The sequence below is a fragment of the Triticum dicoccoides genome, chromosome 1B (assembly GCF_002162155.2).
Source record: "Triticum dicoccoides isolate Atlit2015 ecotype Zavitan chromosome 1B, WEW_v2.0, whole genome shotgun sequence".
Taxonomy (NCBI): Eukaryota; Viridiplantae; Streptophyta; class Magnoliopsida; order Poales; family Poaceae; genus Triticum; species Triticum dicoccoides.
In genome coordinates, this window is record NC_041381.1 from 96,895,246 (window position 1) to 96,910,583 (window position 15,338).

At 49.9% G+C, this 15,338-nt stretch overlaps 1 protein-coding gene across 1 annotated transcript; it reads left to right on the forward strand.

Moving 5' to 3' along the window:
• The first annotated feature begins 3,508 nt into the window (after positions 1-3,508).
• LOC119321479 (pentatricopeptide repeat-containing protein At1g09900-like) lies at positions 3,509-5,499 on the forward strand. The gene has a single exon (XM_037595143.1). It carries the CDS (start codon positions 3,579-3,581, stop codon positions 5,238-5,240), a length of 1,662 nt encoding a protein of 553 aa, XP_037451040.1. The 5' UTR covers positions 3,509-3,578; the 3' UTR covers positions 5,241-5,499.
• Positions 5,500-15,338: the final 9,839 nt, after the last annotated feature.

Below are 15,338 nucleotides of genomic sequence, written 5' to 3' on the forward strand. Positions count from 1 at the left end.
ACCTCAAGTATATATAGGGGAGAGGGAGGGGGCTGCACCCCCTTTAGGGTTCCCACCCCAAGGGGTGCGGCTTCCCCAAAAACCCATCTAGGGTGGCGGCCAAGGGGGGGAGAGGGGGAAACTTGCCCCCCAAGCAAGGTGGAGGCACCCCCTCCCCAAACCCTAGGCGCCTTGGGCCCTTGTGGGGGGGAGCACCAGCCCACCTGGGGCTGGTTCCCTCCCACACTTGGCCTATGCTACCCTCTGGGGCCGATGGCCCCACTTGGTGGACCCCCGGGACCCTCCCGGTTGTCCCGGTACGTTACTGATAGCACCAGAAACCTTTCCGGTGACCAAAACAAGACTTCCCATATATAAATCTTTACCTCCGGACCATTCCGAAACTCCTCGTGACGTCCGGGACTCCGAACAACATTCTGTAACCACGTATATCTATTCCCTATAACCCTAGCGTCATCGAACCTTAAGTGTGTAGACCCTACGGATTCGGGAACCATGTAGAAACGACCGAGACAACTCTCCGGCCAATAACCAACAGCGGGATCTGGATACCCATGTTGGCTCCCACATGTTCCACGATGATCTCATTGGATGAACCACGATGTCGAGGATTCAATCAATCCCGTATACAATTCCCTTTGTCTAGCGGTATTGTACTTGCCCGAGATTCGATCGTCGGTATGCCGATACCTTGTTCAATCTCGTTACCGGCAAGTCTCTTTACTCATTCCATAACACATCATCCCGTGATCAACCCCTTGGTCACATTGTGCACATTATGATGATGTCCTACCGAGTGGGCCCAGAGATACCTCTCCGTTACACGGAGTGACAAATCCCAGTCTCGATTCGTGCCAACCCAACAGACACTTTCGGAGATACCCGTAGTGCACCTTTATAGCCACCCAGTTACGTTGTGACATTTGGTACACCCAAAGCATTCCTACGGTATCCGGGAGTTGCACAATCTCATGGTCTAAGGAAATGATACTTGACATTAGAAAAGCTTTAGCATACGAACTACACGATCTTTGTGCTAGGCTTAGGATTGGGTCTTGTCCATCACATCATTCTCCTAATGATGTGATCCCGTTATCAACGACATCCAATGTCCATGGTCAGGAAACCGTAACCATCTATTGATCAACGAGCTAGTCAACTAGAGGCTTACTAGGGACATGGTGTTGTCTATGTACCCACACATGTATCTGAGTTTCCTATCAATACAATTATAGCATGGATAATAAACGATTATCATGAACAAGGAAATATAATAATAATAACTAATTTATTATTTCCTCTAGGGCATATTTCCAACAAGCCGGTCTTCACTGACACGGGGTTTGGGAGGAAGAGGAAGTGGAAATGGACCCGACCGCACTCCCGTAGACGAGTTGATATGGGTGTTACTCCCTCCCCAAGCTCCTCATGCATCAAGGCCAAATCATATGCTGAATCTAAATCCTTGGGCTTCTGAAGCGCCACAGCAACTCGAACACCCGTTTTGAGTCCGTCGAGGAAACGAGTGGTGTAATGTAAGGTGTTGGGAATTTCCTCATATGCGGACAACTGATCATACAAATCAGCGAATCTATCCACATAATCCACAACTGTGCTAGTCTGGGCTATACGGAAGAGCTGGCGGAGCAGTGTCTAGTGTTGATTTCTGCCAAAGCGACTCCACAAACTGTAGCAGAATTCAGACCATGACATGTTTGGAGACTTGCGTTGGACTGATTCCAACCACCGAGCTACTGCCCCATCAAATTGAGACGTCGCCAGCGAGATCCATCTGTGCGGCGGAGTATTCCAGAGTTTGGACTGGTCTTCGCGCCTGTTTTGCCACAACCTCGGGTTTGCATCGTCGAATCAAGATAGATCCACACGAACACCAAATGAGAACGCGTCGGCAGTATCTGGGTAGCCCGCATCACCGATAGGAGGAGAACAAGCACGAAAATTGGAATAACGCGCACCTCTGTTCGGAGGAGGGACATAAGTGTTATGTGCCTTCCCCCGATGTTCCTGATCGATGCCAAGGGAGTCGGAGGCGGCGCTGTGACCACTCCCAGCCATCCGTGAAAGGTCTCGACGCGCCCGGTTGGTTCCCGCGGTCGCTCGCCGCGGACTTGCTCGATATCGAGCACGAACTCGTCCCGCACGCCGTCCACCCGCGTTGACAACAGAGCGTCGAGCGCTGCCGTGTTCGCCTGGATGAGCTTGTCGACGGCTTGGAGAAGATTCTCGCTGTGCTTCTTGAAGTGCTGGTCCAAGTCGGCGGTGAAATCCGCCTGCAGAAGCGCGTAGACGCCACGCCCGTCCTCGGACAACTTGTCCATCGCCTCCACTCGCCGCCGATCTTGCCACCGCGTCCAGTGGTGATGCTGCGGAAGCTCCAGGACCGCTGAATCTGATACCAACTGTAAGCAGCACACTGGATCTGGGAGGAATTAGGGATTCAAATTCGAAATTGGGGAAAGTTTCGGTAGCTAGCCACCCAACCACCCTCACAGCTATCCGTTTACACCGGCCGAAGCCGTCATCCAATTCCTAGCCAACTATTACAGGAAGAGATCGATGTCTATTTAAACGAGTGACCGTTAGTATAGTTAACAGGCCAGGTTGTAGTCTTTGAGCCAACGCGGTGGGTTGGTCGTTCGCTTGGGCCGTCGGGCCGGCCCATCTCAGGCCGCTGATCGACAATAGCTCGTCCCGACTGAACCAACGGTTCAGTCCCTGCCTTGGCGACGTTGACACTTCGCGTATAACTTTCTCCGACTCGCTTGCCGGGAAGCACTGGCACCTGCAAATGATCTACAGATCAATAAAATTCTTGTGTATTCAAACTGTATGACAGTGGTTAAGGACGCGAAGAAGAAATTTTGAGGCTGATATGGTGCCATCATCAAAGAAAATTAATGCAAGATCAAAGGAGTTCGAAAGCTGCAAATTCATTCATGAGAGTACTAGAAGAATTTTTTTAGGTTGATTCTTTAGCTAAATTTTCTTTGTCTCTAGACTTAGGTAGACATGTTTGATTGATTCATCTGCATGATATTGTAATGATCCCTTTGAACTTATTTGAATAAAAATTGTTGTACCCCTAAAAAAACAGACTTCACTCCATATGAAGATACTGTGCATTCAAGTTTTCATTGGGCACATTTAGCATGCCTCGAATTCATTTTTTCTTTGAATTACTCTTTTTTTTGTGTATAGATTTCGCACGGGAAACTTTTATAGGAGAAGTTTGAATTCGTTCTATTCAGATATTGAGCGGTCTTGGTTTGAAATGGTTTAATTTTTTAGGCTTTTTTAGCAAAAAAAGGCTATTTGAAATGGTTTAATTGCCTGCATAATTTGGGCAGCCTTTGCTCTTTTTTTTTTGAGCTTGCTAAAGTTATGTCCACAAAAGATGCATGAAAAATGGAAGCCCAGATACGTTAGAGAAAATGAGGCCTGCACAGCCAACGGGCTTCGTAGTCTCGTAGGTGTAGAAAAAAAACTCCGAGGCTCGGAGGTCTCCACGCCTCCACCGCCCCACTCACAACCTTATCGTCGCCGCGGCCTGAGCACAGATGGCGCCGCCGGCAGCAGCGCCGCCTCCCGCCATGTCCGCCCTCCCCACCTTCGCCTCCTCCCACCCATACCCTTCCCTCACCACGCCCAAAACCGCCGCCCTCAAACCGCGCCTCAACCTGGCCTATGCCGGCGCCGCCGCGGCCCCCAATGCCGTCCCCCACCGCAGCGCCGCCGCCTCCAACGACCGCCTGCGGGGTCTGGTCCGCCGCGGCGACCTCGAGGAGGCCCTCCGGCTCGTCGAGTCCATGGCGGGCATCGAGCCGTCCGCGGCCGCCGCGGGGCCCTGCGCCGCGCTCATCAAGAAGCTGTGCGCGTCCGGGCGCACCGCGGAGGCCCGGCGCGTGCTGGCCGCCTGCGAGCCCGACGTCATGGCCTACAACGCGATGGTCGCCGGGTACTGCGTCACGGGGCAGCTCGACAACGCCCGCCGGCTCGTCGCGGCGATGCCCATGGAGCCCGACGCCTACACCTACAACACCCTCATCCGCGGCCTGTGCGGGCGCGGCAGGACCGACAACGCCCTGGCGGTGCTCGACGATATGCTCCGCCGGGGGTGCGTGCCCGACGTGGTCACCTACACCATCCTGCTCGAGGCCACCTGCAAGAGGAGCGGGTACAAGCAGGCCATGAAGCTGCTCGACGAGATGCGCGACAAGGGGTGCGCCCCGGACATCATCACCTACAACGTCGTGGTCAACGGCATTTGCCAAGAGGGGCGAGTCGATGATGCCATGGAGTTCTTGAAGAGCCTGCTGTCCTATGGATGCGAGCCAAACACGGTCAGCTACAACATTGTGCTGAAGGGCCTGTGCACCGCAGAGCGGTGGGAGGACGCCGAGAAGCTCATGGCTGAGATGAGTCGCAAGGGGTGCCCCCCAAATGTGGTGACATTCAATATGCTCATCAGCTTCTTGTGCCGGAGAGGATTGGTCGAGCCTGCGATGGAGATTCTTGAGCAGATCCCAAAGTACGGGTGCACGCCCAATTCGTTGAGTTACAACCCAATACTTCACGCATTCTGCAAGCAAAAGAAGATGGACAGAGCCATGGCGTTTGTGGAACTGATGGTGTCCAGTGGCTGTTACCCCGACATCGTCTCATACAACACTCTTCTTACCGCGCTGTGTCGCGGCGGGGAAGTTGATGCCGCTGTTGAGCTGCTTCATCAACTGAAGGACAAAGGCTGCACCCCTGTCTTGATTAGCTACAACACCGTCATCGATGGCCTTACCAAAGCCGGCAAGACAGAGGAAGCTTTAGAACTGCTGAATGAGATGGTAACCAAAGGGCTCCAACCGGACATAATCACTTACTCGACAATATCTTCTGGTCTTTGTCGGGAAGACAGAATCGAAGAAGCGATCAAAGCATTTTGTAAAGTGCAAGACATGGGCATAAGGCCCAACACTGTGCTGTACAACGCGATACTTCTTGGGCTCTGCAAAAGGCGTGAAACACACAGTGCTATCGATCTGTTTACTTACATGATATCGAATGGCTGCATGCCAAATGAATCGACCTACACTATATTGATTGAAGGCTTGGCTTACGAAGGCTTGGTCAAGGAGGCACGGGAAATGCTGGCTGAGTTGTGCTCCAGAGGAGTGGTGAGTAAGACTTTGGTAAATAAGGGAGCCATCCGGTTACTTGATGCTTGAAGGAACTATGCATACTTAAAAAGGTTGAGCAGACCAGTAGGAGTGTGTGGATCCAGGAATATGTTCTTCTGCATCTTCGGCAGTACGTAGAGATACTTCATTGTTCTTAATGATGTCTTATTCGATGCTGCCTTCTTATGAACATGTGAGTCTCCTTTCTTAATGTGAAGCGCACAGCCTCCTCCAGTTCAACTTGCTACAAACTTGTACAGGATTCTTCTCTATTCTTTAATATACTCAATAGGGAACTATCCTATCTCGTCTCCGTAGAACTGTTCTGACTGGAAAATAGTTTTGTTTTCTTAGATTACACAGACTAAAGAAAGGATTGCATTGACACTCTATTCTGATTCAAACTACTTATGCTGCTTTCTGAGCTGAGTTCGCAATAGAAACTGAGACAAATCCAATGTTTATGCTATTTAGCCAGATAATCATAGATACATAAATTTTCTGAAGTTTGCCTATCTGCTGTAACTATCCACTGAGTTCTTTGGTTATGCCAAGTTTATATTTTTATCATTCATCACTGTATCATGTATGAATATAACACCTGCATTTACTCTGGTTATAGCGGTGATGTTCAGTTATATATTCTATTCTATGTTTCCAGCAAAACATTAGAAACTTCAGTTGGCATTGCGCTGTTCATAGTGTTGGATCCATGCAGTTTGTTCTTTCCCAGTTTGCATAAAAAGGTTATTTTGTAGGTGACGAAGCATTGGCCATTGGTCAGAGTGACAGAGTAGATATTACTCCCTCTGTACGGAAATATAAGAGCATTTAGGTCACCACTTTAGTGATCTAAATGCTCTTATAATTCTTTATGGAGGGAGTACTTATCTACTAAACTTGTGAAGGAAGTTTTCAATAGTACTTCTGCAGTTACATTTCTACTGAATGTTTGAGTCCGAGTTTCTGTAAACTTCCGAGTTCCGACAGAATTTCAACGAAGCATGACTTTGCCCAGACTGTAGACACAACTATGATTGATCCCATAGAAAGAAATGCAGGGGGGGCCTTTCTTTTTTCTGAAAGATCCTGTTAAGTGCTGGCCTTTTCTTATAGTAGATATTTAGCAGGGAGCAAAGTTTACATGCAGGTCCAAAGGATCAAAGAAGGGGAAAAGAAAGGTAACGAAAAAGACCCCTCCGGAGGCAGCGACGTCCGGCTGATTTCTCACGACGGATCCCCGAAAGGGGACTCCGTGCACTTTGTGCCGGCTATTCGCCATAGCTCCAGGCATCTCCGGATTGACGCGACGATGCTGTTGCTGTTTATTGCCTTATTGGTGCAAGGCCCTTCTGAAGGTGCGGCTGTTTCTCTCTCGCCAGGGGTGCCGATTGATACGCCCTAACTGAATTTGGCACATGAGATGAGCAGCTGCCATGGAACTATCTTCTTTTGCAAGGGGTATCTTCCTTTCATTTATAATTTTTTTTTGAAGTTGAGTTGAATCTTAATTCAAATCAATTCACAGTCCTGATATCCATTAGGAGAAACGGAGGGGCTTCACGAAAAATGTGTAGGCAGCTGCCATGGTTGTCTGTTTACTTACAGAATAGGACGAAATCAGAGTACAGAAAAGAGACAGCATTTGCGATGCCGGTGTGCATGTCATTCTTTTTAGATGTTCAGCCAAAAACAACCTCCTTCTGAAGCCTTAACCAAATCTAACACTTTTGTTTAGCGCCGGTTTCCTTGACGCTGAACTTACCTATGCCAGCACCAATGCGCCAGTTGCGCCCTGTTGGTATTGTTGGATTTTCAATTTTTTTTTACTTCCTTGTTTCAAAATATAAAGTTTATTAGTTTTTTTTAAATGTCAAACCTCAGCTTCACTCCGAGGGCTCATGGCGTTGAGCTTGCCGGCCATGAGGAAGACATGACGTGGAACACAGACGGCTCTGTAAAACGAAGAGTTTATGGTAGCGTGACATGCCTAAGGAGGTTTACATTACTTGCGCACTTGTATCATGTAGTTAGGAGGATATTCATCTTGTAACCATAGTCCTTATCTCTACCTTGGTCCTTATCTCTACCTTTTCTTCTCTCTTAAGATTGTAATTGTAGAAGTGCATGGTCTAGCCAATGCAACCAAAAGACTGACCTGATGGAAGAGACTAGGCAACACATTATACGTCAACACTCCCCCTCACGTGTGGCTCCCTCAGGCCCCTCAGGCCTAAATGTGGACCGAAAGTGGGCTGCAATTTAATTGCGCCAGCCGGGTTTTGAACTCAAGACCTCTTGACTCCGATACCATATTAGGAAAGCAACTTATCATTATTGAAGGCCCAAGGGGCATATATATATTACACATGACTTGAGGTGTAAGGAAACTAAACATAGACTAATAAGGACTCCTAAACCAATACTAATACTCCTTAACACCCCCCCCCCCTCAAATGCAAAGCGTATGCAATAGCATTGCATTTGAAGAAGTGTAATACTAAAAAAATGACAATCCAAATCCGCGTCTTGAGAGTGTCGTCGTAGCATGAAGAGTCTTCAAAACCTGTCGAGTCGCCAAAGGGGATAACGAAGAGATGGCACATCATAGGAAGACACCGCATCGATAGAAGGTATAAGAGAAGTATCAAGAGAAGATGGGTTGTTGAAAGAAGATGTCACATCAAAAGAATGAAGCATTGCTTAAAGAATCATGGCCTATGAAAACACAAAATATCAACGGATTTGGTGGACGCAACGGAAATTATACTAGAAAACACATACTAGAAGGGAAATCTAGCAGTGGCGGCGAAACTAGATCCATGGGTGACTAACAGCAACACGCAGTAGCAGGTAGTAGTACCACGTAGTAGCATCACCACATAGCAGCATCACGTAGCTGGTAGCAGTACCCCAATCCAGCAGTTGTAGGCAGAGGATATGCACGAGCAGTTGCACCAGGAGGAACCCATGAGCAACAACAGAAGGCTGAAGCAGCCCAGGATGCCCAGATCTGGTAAAGAAGAAGCCGGGCGGGACGAGATCGGTGGATTGACTGGGAGTTGACCAGCGGATCGGCCACCTTGGACGGGATCCACGAGGCAGAGAAGGCAGCCAGCGGCCCGATCTGGCCGAGGCATTGCCAATGCCAAATAGATCGATATGTGCAGCTGCTCCTGGCTGAATCAGCGGATGGCCTTGTCCATCGCGTGCAGCAGCTCTCGTCCTTGTCCAGCGGAGGCGGGCATTCGCACCTGCAGCGGGGGCCAGGTCGGGGCGCTGACCAGCAGGCCGGGGTGATGTGCACGTGCAGATCAGGAGAGGAGCACATACGCAGCACGTTGATGTAGATTGAGGCATGCTGTAGCTGTAACAAGAGGGAGCAGCGTCGACCATCAGAGGAGAAGGGCAGCAGCGCGAGCAAGATTGGATCGGGAGATCGAGAGGAAGAACTCGTTGCACTTGACGACACTCTCCCATGTAGAAGTGCATGCTCTAGCCAATGCAACCAAAAGACCGATATGATGGAAGAGACTAGGCAACACATTATACGTCAACAGTAATCTCCAACTATATGCGCTATCCCAGGGAGGTGCACCCCTGGTCTATAAACACGTACAGCGCCCCTCACGATGAGGTAAGACGCTTTTGCCTAATGCACATGGTAATCAGAGCCTCCTCTTCCAAACCCTAGCTTTTTTCGATCTTCATTAGTGTCAGCCATGTCTTTCTTCAGTGCCTTCCAATCCAACCTAAGCGGTCAGGTCACGGAGAAGCTCTCCCGCATGAACTATGTCAAGTGGTGAACCCAAGTTACGCCGCAGTTGAGGGGAGCCGGGCTCTTCGGCTACGTCGACGGCACCTTGCCGGAGCCCACCCGCCTCCTTGACACCAAGGACAATGATGGGAAGGAAACGTTCGAGCCCAACCCTTTCCATCCCATCTGGGCCAGGAAGGACCAGCATGTGTTCGGCTACCTCCTCAACAACCTATCCAAAGAGGTGCTTATCGCGGTGACCGTGGTCACCACCGCGCACGCCCTCTTGATGACGCTAGCAGGCATGTTCTCTTCTCAATCCTTGAGTCGTGTAAACAACATTCGCACTGCCTTGATCAATGCACAGAAGGGCAATCATTCGGTTGCCGCATACTTCGCCTCCATGCGTGGTCTTGGCGATGAACTCGCCGTGGCCTGCAAGCCAAACCAGGACGACGAGCTCATCTCCTACCTGCTACATGGGCTGGACATGGACTATCAGCCCCTCGTCCCTGCCATAGACGCCCACATCACGCCGGTCTCCCTCGACGAGCTCTACGCCATGCTGAGCAACTTCGATCAGCGTGTCGCCCAATTTCACAGCACCAGTGGCGGCTTCAAGTCCTCTGCGAACACGGCCACTCGCGGGCGCGGCGGGTACTATTCTCGTCATCGCGGCCCTCCTTGATCCAAGGGAAAGCAAGGAGGTGGGAGCTCCAGCAACTCTGGTTCCCGCGGCGGTCGCCCCATCTCCACCAACAACAGGGGTCGCCGCGGCGGCGGTGGCGGTGGCGGTGGCTCGAGCAGATCACGACCCGATGCAGTTCGCTGCCAGATCTGCGGCAAACTTGGCCACACGGCTAAAGATTGTTGGTATTGTTTTGATGAAGACGAAGCTTCCTCTCATGAAGCTGACAAGGTTGCTGCTGCCGCCGAAGGATCCTACGGCGTTGATACCAACTGGTATCTTGACAGTGGCGCAACAAACCATCTCACGGGGGAGCTCGAGAAGGTAACCCTACGTGGGAAGTACCACGGGAAGGACCATATTCACACCGCCAGTGGTGCAGGTATGAGCATAAGTCACATTGGTCATTTGGTTATACGTACCCCTTCTCGTAAAATTCATCTTCGAATTTTTTTGCATGTCCCTAGTGCCAACAAAGATCTTCTATCCGTTCATCGCATTACCATTGATAGTCATGTTTTCATTGAGTTCCATACTTTCTTCTTTTTGATCAAGGATCAGGCCACGAAGAAGGTACTATATCAAGGTAGATGCATTTGAGGTCTTTACCCATTGATTTCGGAGCTTAGAAGATTCAATAAACAAGCCTATAGTGTTGTAAAACTTTCATCAACACGTTGGCACGACCGTTTAGGGCATGCTTCTTTTTCTCTTGTTGAACGTTTGCTTAGGAAAAATAAGCTCCCGTTTGTTGGTGAGCGTAATGTTGAAACCATTTGTGATTCTTGCTAGAGAGAAAAATGTCATCAATTACGTTATCCTATTTCTATGAGTATTTCTACCAAACCATTGCAATTAATCTTTTCTGATGTCTAGGGTCCTGCCCCTAGTTCTGTTGATAGACACACATACTACGTAAGCTTCATTGATGACTACAAAAAAATTTCTTGGATATATCTGCTTAAGAAAATATCTGATGTTTTTCAAGTCTTTAAAAATTTCCAAGCACTCGTTAAACGAAAGTTCGATAGCAAGACCATTGTTGTCCAATCAGACTAGGGAGGGGTGTATGAGAAATTAAACTCCTTCCAAACAATTGGCATATTACATCATGTGTCTTGCCCCCATGCTCACCAACAAAATGGTTCTGCCAAGCGCAAGCATAGGCATATAGTTGAAGTTGGTTTAGCCCTTCTAGCAGGTGCTTCCATGCCCTTAAAATTTTGGGATGAAGCATTTCTTACTGTTGTTCACATCATTAATATGCTCCCTAGCCGTGCTATAAACAATGAAACACCTACTGAACGACTTCTTCATATCAAACAAAACTACACATCTCTTCGTGTCTTTGGTTGTGCATGTTGGCCCAATCTCCATCCATACAACTCTTGCAACTCATGTTCAGATCAAAACAATGCATTTTTCTTGGCTATAGTGCTCAACACAAGGGGGTTAAATGTCTAGATGTCTCCACTAGGCATGTCTACATCTCATGAGATGTTGCTTTTGATGAGACAAATTTTCCGTTTGCTGATCTTCATCCCAATGCTGGTGCTTTACTTCGTCAAGAAATCCTCCTACCCCCATCTCTCACCGGCCTTGATGAAGGGGAACATAACTGCAATGATTTTATGCTGACTAACCCTCAAACCATTGTGCGTGAGTTATGTGATGATGCAGGAGATTGCATAGAAAAAATGGAGCTAAAATTGGTGGAGAAAATGACTTCACTAGGCCATATTTCATGTGTCATGCCCTGGGGATCAAATATGCTTCGGGATCTGTTCCCGCAGCCTTGGTAGACGCGGCCGCCAGATCCACCTCGGGATCTGCCTCTGTCGGCGCAGCAACAGGATCGGCTCGGGACTCGCCTCCAGCAGCGTCAGGACCGGTCGCCCGCATGCCTGCGAGCGAACCCGCATTTGCCACCTGTCCACCTTCTGGTGGACCCACAGACGTCCGTTTTTACGCCCAACCGATGTGTTACAAGTGTCATGATCTGCGCCGCCCGACTGATGCGGGACCCACCTCTGGTGCAAAGGGCGCTGGACCCTCATCATAGCGTCATGATGAATCCTGTCGTGCAGGATCTTCTGCGACGACTCTGCGTTGTTCGCCTTCACCCTCGACCACAGAGGATCCAGTGGCGGAACTGGCTCCCGACACTGCAGCTGCTGCTCCTGGATCCGCCCCAAGATCGGCATCTGGAGATCCTAGTGCTGGCAATGGATCTTCTATGCCACCCATGTAGGCTGCTACTTCACCTTCACGTCGTACACCACTACAAAAAATAGACACATCCGTGACATTTTGGGCCGAACGATTTTTTTGTCATACTTATGACACTTCTATGACGATAATTGTGACAAAACCCGGTATCATCATAGATGTGGTGGGCTCCTACTTCTATGACAAAAAATCATGACAGAAAATGGGCTTTTCGTTCTGGGCGGGCCGGAGATGCAACTGCATGACATTCTTTGGGCCGTCTATGACAGGAAAAACCATGGTAGAAATGAGGGCGAAGAAAATATCAGGGAGTTCCCAGTTACGATGGGTGGTCGGGGGCCGAGCGATGCGCATTTCTCTCTTACCGTACGCGTGTGGGTGCGAGACGTTGGGCTCCAACTGAACCCGAGCGAGGCGTCACCTAACTGAACCCGATCGAGTGCACTGCAGGCTACGCATTATTAAACCTGAGCGATCGAGCGATTCCTTCGCTACTGCTGCTAACTGAAGCCAATCGATGCTGCCTCTGGATGAACAGTGACTGTTGTTGGGGGGGGGTTTGGATGAACAGTTCCCAATGGGGGTGGATGAACAGGACCTCGTTGTGTTGTCTCTAGATGAATAGGACCCCGATCGAGCTGGTTGGGGCTGGATGAACAGGACCCCGTGAAGGGCTGGATGAACAGGACGACCCCGTGGAGGGCTGGTTGAACAGTAGCCGGTGAAGGGCTGGATGAACAGTAGCCCATGGAGGGGTGGTTGAACAGGACCCCGTGGAGAGGGCTGGTTGAACAGTAGCCGGTGGAGTAGCACGCAGTGGAGGCTGGATGAACAGGAGCCCGTGGATGAACAGTGCAGGTGGAGGCTGGAGGAGGTCGACGGTGGATGGACAGTAGCCCGTGGAGGCTGGAGGAGGTCGACGGTGGAGATGAACAGTATCTCGTGGAGTCCCGTTTTGCGGTACGCCACACCCCTCCTGATGAATAGGACCCCCGTTTCGACCGTAGCGCTCCAACACAAGTCTGTTTCCTCCATTTTGCGGTACGCCACACCCCTCCCAATCAACAGTACCCCGCTTCGACCGTATGGGGTCCAACAGAAGTCTATTTCCTCTGTTTTGCGGTACGCCAGACCCCTCCCGATGAACAGGATCCCGTTTCGAACGTGGCCGGTCGAACACAAGGCTGTTTCCTCCGTTCCGCGGTACACCAGCCTTGTTTCCATCGGTTGTTCCGTCCGAGCCCTCTCGATGAACATGACGACACATTCCATTTTGACCGAGCCGGTTGACTCCCCATGAACACGACGACGACGCAGTTTCTCCGTTCCGATCCAGCCATGTACACGAGACCTGGCCGTACGTATGCACGAGTAGGCGTTTGAGACCCCGCCCGTATGTATGTACGTGGCCGTATTTACTTTCTTGCACCCTGGCCATTGTATGTACGTGTATATGTTACGTGCGCGCCTCTACTACGACATGTGCGCGCCTCTACATCGACCAGTATGTACGTACACATTCGCGACCAGAATGACAACGCTACGTATGCTTCGACCAGGTGGGTCCCAACTGTCAGGCACTTCCTTGAGTGCGAAGACGTAGCTGGTGGGTCCCAGCAGTCAGGGGGGCGAATCGTTTTTTTTTGCCCGGACGCACTTCCTTGCGTGCGAAGATGTAGCTGGTGGGTCCCAACAGTTAGGGGGAAATGTTTTTTTTTACAAAATACGGTTGCCTGTCCAGTGGGTCCCTGTTGTCAGGTGGAGGAATCATTATTTAATAAGGAGGCACTTCCTTGCTGCGCCCGTGGACCCAGCTGTCAGCCTCTCCACGTACAATACTCTTTCGATGGAAGTCGGTCGTTGATCACATTGACCACGCCGCGCCGATAGCACCAAGGCGGTGGACAACGGCGAGGCGTAGGAAGGGGACGACGCGGAGCCAGGGAAGACGCGGCAGTGGATGCCCATGCGGAGAGGAGTACGAGGGTTCACTGGTTCGGCTGCTGTCGTGGAAATATCACGTCAGATGTCCTCGTGAAAGGACATAGTCGTGGAGCCATCGCGACGGGTTAGCTTAAAGGGTTAAACCAGACAAAGGACACGAGAGCTTTATACTAGTTCAGCCCCTTCGATGAAGGTAAAGGCCTACGTCTAGTTGTGATGGGATTATTGGGGTCTCGATAATCAGGGAGCTAAACAAGCTATGCTTGGCTCTCGAGTTGTTGTTTCTTGTCCCTGAACCGCCGCCGGGTCGTCCCCTTATATACATGGGTTGACGCCCAGCCGGTTTACAGAGTTCCGAGGCCGGCTCATACAAGTGTCTAGCTCGGTCTCTCCTTTCCTATCTTACAATACAAGTTACATAACCATGGCGGTTTACCACTATGGGCCCTAATCCGCCTTTGGGCTCCGGGCGTCTAAGCTTCATCCGTAAAGCGCCATCTTCTGGGTCTTCGTGGGCTTCAATATAGTTGAGGGTGAACCGGCCCCTCCTGGGCGGTTTACACTTAGTAGTTATATCCCCAACATTAGGCCCCAGATTGATTTGAACCTATTCATGTCAATCTTCAGTACTTAGAAAAATCCTGTGAACATCTTCCTTCATTTCTCGTAAACCGCCATGATGTCTTCTCTTATAAACTTTGTTAAACCGCCGTGACGTCATCCTCTGGACACAACAATGGATCATCATGACATCATCTCTGTAAAAAACGATTAAAAAGATTCCCTTCATTAATGGTATCCCGAAAATCGAGGCATCAGCCGCGCCCACTTTTGCCGCTTCAGGCTCCTTGATTCTCGCGCCCGCCATTTATCCCTTTGCCTTATAAATAGGCTCATGGGCCCTTTCTTTCTTCCACTTCCGCGCCTCTTCTTCCTCCTCGTGACGCTCAAGCTCTGAAGTTCCGCTGCCGCCCTCAACCTTCGAGCACTGCTTCGACAAAGGCCGCTGCATCAACCTGATCGTACCAGAAACCTGCGGCTCTTCTCCGCTAACTCTACGCATCTGGTAAGCCTCCTCTCTGAACCCTAGATCTTTACTTAGGGTTTCTGCGTTCATCTGTGTTCATAGTTGTTCGTCTTTGCTCGCTGCCTTCACGCTTACTGTTGAATCTAGATGAACTCATCATACTCCTATGGCGGCCAAAGCTTGTAACTTTAATTTACCTCGCCGTAGTATCTCCTCTTGCCTTGATAGTCCCCTTCTGGATCTATGGAGTTCTGTCGTCGCCATTTTAGGGCTCAGAATAATTTTCTTACTGAACCACGGTAGATCCAATTTTATATTGTCATTTTGTGAAACCTGTTTCTATCAACACTTAGTAGATTTTCAGCTCTGGCTCTTCCACCTAAGGGCGGTTTAACATTTAATAGTTGACAATCCGCCATACGCCATTAGCCCTCACTTAAACCGCCATCTTGACTTGAATAGTAATTTCCGGTTTATCTCACATGCATGCTTTGATCAAAT